The sequence below is a fragment of the Neodiprion lecontei genome, chromosome 2 (assembly GCF_021901455.1).
Source record: "Neodiprion lecontei isolate iyNeoLeco1 chromosome 2, iyNeoLeco1.1, whole genome shotgun sequence".
In the NCBI taxonomy this organism is placed as follows: domain Eukaryota; kingdom Metazoa; phylum Arthropoda; class Insecta; order Hymenoptera; family Diprionidae; genus Neodiprion; species Neodiprion lecontei.
This window is the reverse complement of record NC_060261.1, coordinates 13,278,464-13,290,000: the sequence shown is the minus strand read 5'-3', so window position 1 is coordinate 13,290,000 and position 11,537 is coordinate 13,278,464. Positions and strand designations below refer to the sequence as shown.

General features: G+C 35.6%; 1 protein-coding gene across 2 annotated transcripts; it reads left to right on the top strand.

Moving 5' to 3' along the window:
• The first annotated feature begins 1,024 nt into the window (after positions 1 to 1,024).
• On the top strand, positions 1,025 to 9,912 carry LOC107227960. 2 transcript variants are annotated; one of them, XM_046731532.1, is made up of 4 exons: positions 1,025 to 1,455; positions 4,282 to 4,405; positions 8,848 to 9,096; positions 9,467 to 9,912. In XM_046731532.1, exons 1-4 carry the CDS (start codon positions 1,453 to 1,455, stop codon positions 9,520 to 9,522), a joined length of 432 nt encoding a protein of 143 aa, XP_046587488.1. In that variant the 5' UTR covers positions 1,025 to 1,452; the 3' UTR covers positions 9,523 to 9,912. The 2 variants fall into 2 exon arrangements, with proteins under 2 accessions (XP_046587488.1, XP_015524777.1); XM_015669291.2 differs by lacking the exon at positions 1,025 to 1,455 and adding an exon at positions 2,316 to 2,678.
• The last annotated feature ends 1,625 nt before the right edge of the window (positions 9,913 to 11,537 follow it).

The following is an 11,537-nucleotide window of genomic DNA, read 5'->3' as shown; positions in this document are numbered from 1 at the left end:
TATATTCCGCGTGTGTTCATTTTATACTTTCAATTGTTTCTCGATACGGACTTTCGGTATTGTGAAAAGAACTGCATCATCTGCACATTCGAGGCTACATATATCGTCATCTCTTATACGATCTGCAGTTCATGCAGTGATTCTCATAGTACTGTGAAACCGTACCAAAAAGTAATTGTGGATGAAATATTTGCACAGGCGCAATGCATCCGACGCTTTCTCACCGTTAAGACTTGGTATATTCATTCCAATGATATTTTTAACAGGCGCGTTTGTAAGTGATCAAGTACTGAAAATGCATAACTTGATTACAACGTATTTTGCACTTTGTGATAAAATGACAAAAATTAGTATAATATTTGATGAGAAATTAATAAATGCAAGCTAACGAAGAATCGGAGGTAGCCCGGCTAGTCAGATTCGCTATGAGATATTGGTGAGAGTTCATAATGCAGATTTTAAAAACGTCACGGTACTTAAAAAGATTTTAATCATCACAGGACTTAAAAGATTTTGCGAGATTTGAGAATATTTTGTAAGACATCAAGGTAGTTACGTCTCGTGAAAAATAACAGTGAATTTGACTAATATTTATTTAGCGTGCACTGTGTAAAAAATGATTTCAAAATTTTTTTATATCCAATAGAAAACCCCTGCAGTCAATTCACGTAGAAAACCGACATGTGTTCAGAAGTTTTCTAAAGGTTCTTGAATCATCTGATACAACAAAAAATTCTAAATCAAAAAGTTCTTTCCGAGATAGCTGCATCAGACGGTTACTGCCATATTACAAATTATCCCATTGCCGGAGCTCGGGAGAACGACATCGGGACTTGTCCGCGCGTTGTGTCTGACAATGAGAGCAGATAGATGAGAGGTGAAAACGGTAAAAAGCGAAACAAGCGAATTCGAATCGAGTGCTTGACATGATGCTCGCGAATCGGGACTCATCGGCTGAACTCGGAGGGCTTCGGGATTGCGAACACGGCGAGCGTCGCAGCAGGAGGAATTTCGTGAGCAATTCGGCGAGCGATGGGTGTTAAAAAACCAAGATGTCGGCCGACGGCGGCGGGCAAGTGTCGTGGTCATGTGCCGCTGAGACCCGTTGACCTGATAGGTGTTATTACCCGCGCTGTCAGAAAGCAAACGCGGCGAAACAATGCGTTCGGCGACGGTGACATGAGCCGGTTTTGTTGTTTTCGAAAACTGTTGTGTCGGCGGAACTCGCTCGGCGGCCAATATCGACGGCGGCTGCTCACGTCGTCGCCCTGGAGCTTGTTGTCAGAGTGAAGTTAGTCGGAACGGGCGATCGCATTGCACCCACGCCGAAACATCAAGTCTTCCCTTCGCTTCTTCTCTTATCCTCCTCCTCGTCTCCCTCCCCCCTGCTGCTATTGCTGCTACTGCTGCTGCTACCGCGGCCTGATATTCAATCACCGGAAGACGTTATCAATGGTGAGTGAGTTGATCGTTCCTTCGCTCGTTCCTACTTCGACCCCTGACGCGGCTGAACCGGGACACGTAATAAACTCATAGCCTGCAGCTTGCCGCTTATACTCTCTCGATTATTTACCTCAATGCGCGTCACGCGGCTATCGTTTTTACATGCATTTGTGTCTGTTTATTATCGTGTATGTAATATACATTCATGCAACTTTTCGTTCGGTGTAGACGTCGTTGTTGCTCTTGTTGATGGTCGTCGTTACTTGTTAATAGGTTTGAGTAGAGCTATTGGCATAAACCCATGAAATATTCGCCGATCTCTCTCTCTCTGTCAAAAATTTATTCCTTATTCGCTTTGCTTCGACCCCGACGGCGGGGCTTCAGCAGTGTTTCATGTTCATTATTGCCTTCGTTTCATCTCTTTGTGTCGTCTAAGTTCACCGTCGGCAAGGTAGAAATCGTCGACGGTGATTCACTAGTTTCTTTTTTTTTTACCTTGTATACCGGAATTATCGCAGCTTCATATATGTACATATATTAATTGAATACTCATTTCAATTAATCGAATCGGTCAAATGTCTGACAAACTATGATAGATTTACTGAAAAATGTGTCCGACAAAAGTTGTGTAATGGATTTTACGGGGGACACAAAATCAGTTGTACGGTTCCGTAAAATTGAAGCGAGAACAATTTTTGAATGTAACGGTCATCGTGACGAATTTAGATGTTTTTCAATTTTGTCATTCCGATGGATTTACAGCCCTCCAAATATCCTTGGAAACTGAACCCTGATATCCAAAACATGGCTATATTGATGGTTTCGGAGAAGAGAAATTGTGAAGGGGGCTCATTTGATTTTTTTTTTTTTCGAAAAGTTATTGCAATGTCAAAATTTTAATCCAAAACATAAAAATGGCCATGTATTGACATTCAAGTTCCGTTTCCTCTGATCATTGCAGCATTGCAACTCTACTGGAAATCGTTGGAGTGACAAAATTCGAAAATGCGTGAATTCGCCACGAAAACAGTTACACGTTTCTCCCACAAACAACGTGTTGCCGTTTTGTCTTCTACTTCAAAACCGCATAGCTTTCGCTTGGAAACATTTTCTAATAAAACCACATGAGTTTTCAAGATATCTAACAACTAGTTAGAAGACAAACAGCGGGAGTGGACTTGGCTGTCTTGAGCACAGAGCAGATGGCAAAAATTACAGCTATGGAAATTAATGTGGTAAATTATACGCGACAAAATTGCAATAATAATTATCATCTATACGTCCAGTTTTCCGACATTTCTGCAGATAATATCAATTGCCACCGAACAAGCGACCAACGATCTGTCATAATTTTAATTCATTTACATCCGTCGAAGAGATTATTTCAGCTTGGTTAATATCATTCGACGTTCGACGTCAAATTTTCACGTCGAAACATAAATAACTAAGAGCTTTAGGAATATCTACGCTATATTCATCGTGAGTTTTTTAATACGGCTTCTTGAGATTTCAGAATTGACCCAGATGAGGTTAGATAAACTTTAATTGTTTAAAAAAAAAAGAGAAATCACCAAGTGATTCATATAAAGTTTCTTCTCTATTTTTTTAATATCTTAAATCAATAAATATCGTGAATAATTTAGATACATTATGTATCTCTTAAAGATTGATCGTATAATATTGCTGCAAGTTTCCTTTGTGTTGTTCTCCAAGTGCCTTATCCTTATAAGGCGTTGCATGCAACTGCGGCAAGAAACTTGTTTACCTTGGTAAGACCATTGCAGTTTAGTATAGAATTCACAGTCAGAAAGAAAGAATTGTGCAGTAATGGAAGGGACCTGGACGAAAAAATTATTAAACAAAACATTGTACTTTATGAAATTAATTCACTTAGAAAAACCGTGTCACGACACTGAAATATTTGCAATTTCGTCACCGAGTGCCGTTTCATATTTTGTATCATATAATTGATCAAAAAATGTCGGGCAGTTTTCGAAATGACTCGACGGCGTCTTACGTAATTTACAGAACTAGACCAACCGGGTAAATGACTTTTGGCTAGCGCTCGTTGATCATCTGAATCTTGAACTCGAATAAAAACTTGCTTCTCATCGACCACATAAAGAGTAATTAAATTCAATGTAAAAATAACAAAATTAATTTTTGGGTTGTTATAGTAGATGCAAGTAGACCGTAAAAAGTTTTCTTAACTAATTGTAAATAAATGAACTTGACTTTGTTTCCTATGAATATACATTAAAGTCGATTCTGTACAGAAATAGGTTTGCCAATAAATGAATTCAACGTTCGTTAATTAATGCAAATAGGTTCATAAAAATGTTAATTGATTATAATTCGGGTTCATTGATTGTGACTATCTAGGTACAACAACGGTAATTTTTGCTAAATTAACTTAACATGGCGAGAGAAACATTTTCGCAACACCAACACTAATGTAGTTTCACGTGATATCAAAAATAGTTGTTTTGGTCACGTTTTTCTGAAATCGAACAACACAACTTTCTCGAATAAAAATAACACTTTTCATGCGATTCTTGATCGCGCTGTTTGATCGCTATATTTGATCAAGAAGTAAACACAGGTCGACGGTGTTTTACGAAAGATCTTTCTATTACGATCACGTATTTCTATAAACAAAAAGGAACTTTCCTGTCTCGATGCTCGATCGCCATATTCGGTAAAGTCAAAAAATGCCGAGAGTATGTATCTTCGGATAAAATATGAGAACTACAAGTCGTGCGAAGTTATAGCGTTAAGGAAGAAGAAACTAGGAGGAGAACAGAGTACGTAAACTGGTTGTAATATGCGGTTGAGCAGGTGAAGCAGCTGCAACAACGCCATGACGCTGCCGGATCGGCGAAGGTTCACGCAAATGCAACGCGCGTCAAGTCAAGGTCGAGGAAGTGTTGCAGGCCTCAAAGGCGACTGAACCGTTCCCAAGGTACTCTTCTCATCCCGAAGCTCCATTCTAAACTCCCATTTCCCCCCCTCCTCCCCATGCTTGCATATTTCATCCGTTATGACGTATAATATATAATTAATATGGCTATATCTGGAATGCTAATTACTAACCCATTATATATATACGGCAATATACCTATAGTTATATTTAACCCACGCGTTTATAATATTACATATTATTCTTATACACGTTCACATTATTTTCTATATATGTTTTTTACGTACACGGGGTGGTCCGAATGAACTTGAACAAGGTCTGACCTCCCTCCCCCGAATTGATCGTCGATTTATTTCCTAATTCTACTCCAGCAGATATAAATTTTCTAATTTTTACAATCTTTTTTCCACCTCCCCCTTAGGAGCAGGTATTTAAGATCCATTTTCCATTACTCGAAAACTGTGAATTTTCGAAGAAGAGTTGTAACGGATATGAAAATTGTTTTTTTTTTCTGAATTAGTCGAAAATGATTTTTTCAGAATTTTTTTGAATTCAAAGTCGTCGTTTTCAACTAAAAATGCACAAAATTTGATTTGACTCAAGCACTGCGTTCTCGAAAAATTTTATACTTTTTCTGAATTATCTTTAACTGAAAAGTAAACTTTCTTACTTCGACCCAAAATGGGCCCGGACGTCGTTTTGAAGCTACGCTTCTGTTTGCAGATCAATGTGCATGTTATGACATGAAAAGTGGCTCGTAGAAACGTTATAGCGAAATGTTAAAATTGTACTAGATTTTTAACATTTAGCGTAACTTTTCTTTGACTTTTGTGCGTTTTTCGTTTAAAACGATAACTTACGATTTCCAGATAATTCTGAATAAATTGGTTTCGACCAATTCAGAAAAAAAAACACAACTTTTCACCCTTCGCGACTTTTTTTCCAAATTCACAGTTCTCGAGTTACGGAGGATAATATTGTATTTGGTGGAGTAGAAGTAGGAAATAAATTGACGACCAATTCGATGGGGGTCGGGGTCAAACTTTGTCCACGTTCATTTGGACTACCACCAGTTATATGTATATTCTACATTTATCTACAATAAACTTCATACTCGCATGTTGGACAATATAACATAACTAATATTAACATAATTAATATTATATTAACATTACTGCACAGGTTTCAGGCATATTATACATTATAAGCTTCTTTGTTTGATCATCATTTTATTCAACCTCGTACATGCATTGCTCGTGACAGCTATTCACCGTCTATAACATACATATAATTAATAATATATTTTAATAAGACCAATAATTACGTACTCGCTCTTTTCTCTCAGCGTGCAAAAGAATGAATACTCTCTAATATATATATATATATATATATATTTTTTTTTTGTATGTACACCGTACAATAAGCAAACCGATAAATATTGTTAGTTTTGAAACGAATTCGCGTCAACAACTGTGAGATGAAAGAGAAGAAGAGAGATAAAGACGAAGCATCTCGTGTATTGGAAATGAGGAATTATGGGTTTTTTGGTAGAGAATAAGTCTTTCTTTTTGAAATATCGAAAGTGTTTAGACAGAATTTAAAAAAAGGAAACGTTAAAAAGTATCAGTATATATTAGAGTGTTTCAAAAAAACCGACTATTTTTTTTTTTTCGAAGAACATTGAAAAATCTTCCGAGTGTCCCTCGAAAATGACCTCGGTAAAATATGAGCTCTTGATATTGATATTTAGTGGTGGCGATTCTCAATTTTCTATTTCTCATTTAAATAACATGGGAAAAATTTTTTTTAAAATTTAGAATTTTATTACTCGAAAATGAATCAGAGTGAAGATATAAACAAAACGCGTAAAATTTCCTACAAGAATGTGTTTTGTTTATATCTTCACACTGATTCGTTTTCGAGCAAGAAAATTCTAAATTTTTTAAAAATTTTTTCCTATATTATTTATATAGGAAATAGAAAATTGAGAATCGCCACCTCTAAATATCAATATTAAGAGCTCATATTTTACCGAGATCATTTTTGAGGGACACTCGGAAGATTTTTCAATGTTCTTCGAAAAAAAAAAAATGGTCGGTTTTTTTGAAACACTCTACTGTGTATATATATATATGTATATATTTTAATTCACTTAAATCAAATGGTATTTTTTTTTTCACGTGACATTCCACAAATCACGCAATATCCTGAAAATATTGTAGTACATGTAACTGTACATGATTTGAAATATTCGAAATAAATTGTTCAGTATAAAAGTATTTTAGATTCCAAGTTCAATGTAAAGTATAAACACTTAACATCATAATATTACTGCAATATGTACGTAATGTTTTGATCGCAAATAAAAAAAAAAAAAAACCGCTTAAACGCTGCTGCAATATTTGTATATTGCTTCGAGTGCACGCATTAATCAGCAATATTCTTGAAACGTTGCAAGTTGAATGATCACAATATGTAAATATTGCATCAATGGTTCTGTAATATTGAGTATTTTTCTGGATATGAGAAATCATTCGTAGCATATTGTTTACCCATTGAAGCTCCAATGCTTTATGGCGTTAGCCTGAAGGCATACAGACAAACAGAATCTGACACGAGCATGAAGTTAGGAACGTTACTGTAACGATGCATGTTTAGGAAAAATTGTTACTTCGCACCTTTAGGAATGTGTGAAAAGTAAACCTTGATAAACAAAACGTGCTCTTATTTTGAAAAACCAACTCGTTGAACCAACTCATTTTAAAATTACGCATTTATGATTTTTTCACCTAATGTTTCGTTACGTTAACGTTAATAACTTTAGCCTCATAGCTTAACGGTATTGTCAAGTATCTGGCATATGGATATGGGTCAGCACTGCACTCGTAATATTGATTTCCTTTGAGGAAAAATATCGCATGGAACGGCTAGCTCAGCTGAATCCACGAATACACTGCTTATAGGTATATATATAGTATGTCACGTGCGATACGATACGAGGTGCGAAATTAAAGACGCATTGCTGCTGTAGTATCTAGCTTATAGCGATAATCGCTTGGTCAAAGAATTATAGAAACAACGAATTATCATATCTGTCATGAAAATTGCACAAAATTTATAAATTTTGTGATCTCCGAGGGTTTTACTAATTGGACAGTAATTAGTTGACATCAGCGATGAAAAATTTGTTTCGGTGTCACAAGAAGAGATTGTTCTGATCAAATGCAGCTCGGCTAAACTTAAATTGCTTCTTTGAATTCATTATACCTTTCATCAATTTTGTGCTCCATGTTTGTTTACGTCTGACAAATCGAAATAAAGTTTTTAACGAATGTTATTTTAACACCTTTTGTAATAATAGCTTTCCTGCAATTGCAGGACTGTTCGTCAAGTCGGCTCAGCTACGTCTAGAATAAATTATAATCAATCAATAAGCTGAACAAGTGCCGCGTCTGACGTCCACAAAATAGGGTTAAGGCAATTACTTATTTACATCGCGAAAACTTTAACGATTTTGCAACAAATTTCTCATAAACCAAAAAAACTGACCCGTAACAAGTTTTAGATCTTTGTTTTTTTTTTTTAGTTTAGCAATATTATATGAGGTAAGTTGAAAAGCGTAAAAAAATAATTTCTTAAATTTGAACTTGGGCAGGTTTCACGTTCTTTTCAGTTTCGTTAGTAACAAGCTTTGAATAATTACTGTGAATTTATTCGAACGATTTTATGATCGAAAATTACCGCCTTATACATTAGGGATTATTGCCTGCTTCTGTAATTCTGCTTATCGTGAATTTGGTGAGAGATAAAATGTCTGAACAGCACGATTGAATGTTTGCATTGTATTTGTTATTCAGTACATCTTGGCGCGCTTATGATACGTAATTTTGGTTGGTTATTTTTCAGCTTGGCTGCAGTCTGTCATACCTAAAACAAATCACTATGTTTCAAATAATGAGATAGAATTCTTTAATTTGTCCTTAGAACAATTCAGCTCATTTTAGTAAAACATAAATTGCATGTTCACCGGTATTGAAAAGTTGAAGTTTTCATTCTTTAAGATGTGTTTACAGTTATCGCAAAATTAGCCAGTTCTCATTTCTGAAATACGACGAAAACCTAACTTTTTTCAAATACCCCGAAACATGTTACGAATCGAAACTTGTCAAAGCAGTCAATAAAATTGTGGTTAAATTTCAAAGTAATATTCGACAGATCCTATATAGCCAAAAAAAAATGCCAAACAAACAACTCATCTGAAATTAAATATTATATCGGGACCGCGACTCATGAAGCGCGAAATAAGCGGGGGAAATAAATTTGAATTCTGCTTCAATTACTAATAAATCTCTAAAAAATAGTAAACCATTTGTTTGCAACGAGTGACACAATTTTGTAAAAATTTTCACCAGTACCGGCAGCAGATATGTTAATGAAAAAAAAAAAATTACGAATCAAATAAACTTCAAACTCTGCATTTTTAGTTCTGAAAATGCAACCGAGGAAACAACCGAAGTCAGATCAAGAGGCCCAAAGCGTCGCCTCCGATGGAGTCAGTAGCGGAGCAGTGAGTCCCGGTGCCGTACCGAATGGAGAAACTTCTAAGCAGTTTCTATCGACTGGAAGAACCGGACGCAGAAATGCACTGCCCGATATCCTGGGGCATCATGCAGACACGGATACAGCCGATCTACCATCTCGGCTGGAGGCACTGACGACGGAAACAAAGCAAGGTAGCAGAATCCACAAATACAATATGGCGGCACCCTGAGCAATCAGCTGATCGTTTGAGCCTCGATCGTAGCGAAATTGCACGAATACAAAGGGTCAGAGGATTCCGTGCAAATGGTTACAACTTTATTTAGTTTTTCTGAGGTGTGAAGGGAGGGGGGGGGGGGGGCGGGAGAGGGAGGTCATTTTATTAGAATTTTATCAGAGTTCTGTTGTTTCTGCATATATTTTCACGGCACCGCTTTATGAAAAACTGGGATAGATTACTGAGAACAATTAGAGATTTTTAGGGAACAAATACAGTTAAATGTCAGCTTATTATTCATTATCGGCAGATTCTAAAATCCTGTTTATTTCATGTTTCTTTTACAGCCGAGCCGAGCACCAGCAAAGACGGGGCGTCAACTTCAAAGCAATACACCGGGTGACAGCGCACCGTTTTTGGCTAACACGAAGAGAGAAATTTTCTGCAACTGCTTTGTGCTCGTACGGTGAAAAGAGTTTATTGAAAATGGACTTCGCTATTGAAAAATAAACCCTGGCGAAGTTGGGAATCAGTCAATTGCAGAGATAGTAATTTCGCCCGTGACGTTTTCGGGATTACGGTGAGATTTCAATTATCCGAGAACGTGAGAATGACTATCTTCGTTCTCAGATCGCCAACGAGGCTTCAGTTCCTGTGACGTGAGATAAATATCATGTATTAAATTAGGTTAATATACAGAGGTTAAGTGCAACAAAAAAAAAAAAATCCACTTGATGCATTTGGCATTTTGTCATAGAATATAATTTGGACAGATTAACTATGAGATTTGTTGGGAATTCGTAAAAATCAATTTCGTAATATTAATAATACCCTTGATTGCCGTCATTTTCTTTCTACTAGTATTAAAAAAATTCTGATGTGCATTTTTTAATAATAGTAGTAATAATTGCAATTAATTTCAAGGTAATAACTATTCGAAAAATATAAATCAGTTGTCTATCTACCTATTTATAATTGAGACAAATATGAAGCACGTGTCAATTACACATGAAGATTGGCTACCGCACAAAACACGCTAAAAGCGAAAATGCGTGCATTGTAATACACCCACATAGATGTTTATATACATAACTGAATGTATATATTTAAAAACACGTGATTATGTATTACTTCATATATATGGATTATATATGTATGTAAATGTGATCGTAAATAGAGAAAAATTATTTATTTATTTAAATAATATTCCGAAAAAATGGATAAATAGGGAAAACACTGTATTTATTATTTACATAACTTGTCGGCTATTTTTTACTGTAGTTATATTGAAATAAGAACAGACACATATTTCATTCTAATAACAGTTGAAAATGAGATTATTGCGAAACCAGACTGTTGAAGTAGCATTGCTTAAAGTGCTGTTTCGTTAAAAATAGTGTCGAAGTATCATATTAGGAATAAATAGAAATAAAATGCAATCAAAATATTAACTGTAGACTAAGCTATTTGAATAGTCTAGCACAGTGTCCGGTTTAACCCCACCTTGTAAAATCCCAGTTTTTTGCTAATATAATTGTAAAATAAATTAAAAAATTGTACATAAACCAACTATTGAATTGTACGTGACTTTAAATGTACCGAATTTTATTTAAAAATAACAAATTATCTGATTGTCCCTAAATCCTGTTCGAAATAATCATTATAAACTTATTCAACAACTAAATTTCACAAATAATTTTGTGTTCCGTGACATGTGCTAAATATGATTCAAAACATCAGATTAAAATTTCGAGACATATTCTGAAGAAGAGACAGGTGAATAAATTTTATGAAATATATTTGAAAGGAAAAAAATGGATTGATCAAACTTTATGGTAATCACAAGATTGACAGACTTATTCCCATGCGGTATAGGTTTGAACGCTACACATATAAATGTTTATACGGTACGAGGAATAATTGACAGCTGTTCTTTATTCATATCACTTCGAAGTTGTGCGAAAATTGATTTTTATGGTTTGTTTACCTCTCAAGAGTATATAATATACATGTATATGCTATACAAGCAGATTGCTATCGCGCGTTCAGCAGTTATCGATGCCCCACGTCCTTATTAAAGGCGTCTAATGGAACAGCACTGTATCATAGGCCATCGGTAAACACTGCTATCGCTCTTTGATCGTGCAACTTGCCGAGGAAACTTTTAATCTGGCCCATAGTCTTGTGTATGAGTACGTGTACGTGTAATATTCAAAAATGATAGCTGCTCGTAGGTGATCTCAAATACAATAAACATGAGGTTAAAAACTGTTTCCAACACAATCGTCAGACGGATTTCAAATACGGTGGAAAATCAACATGGCCGCTCCTAAGCCACTTGAACTTTTATTTCTGCTCAAAGATGGTTTTCGGCCCTTGTTACCTACCGAAAACTACTTCAAAATAAACAAAATTACG

Bases quoted from the DNA above. Each gene is read 5' to 3' on its own strand.
- LOC107227960 (XM_015669291.2), top strand. From the start codon at position 2,646: ATGGCAAAAATTACAGCTATGGAAATTAATGTG. The intron at 2,679-4,281 runs GTAAATTATACG...GCGGTTGAGCAG, and splicing joins CAGCTATGGAAATTAATGTG to GTGAAGCAGCTGCAACAACG. The intron at 9,097-9,466 runs GTAGCAGAATCC...TTTCTTTTACAG, and splicing joins GACGACGGAAACAAAGCAAG to CCGAGCCGAGCACCAGCAAA.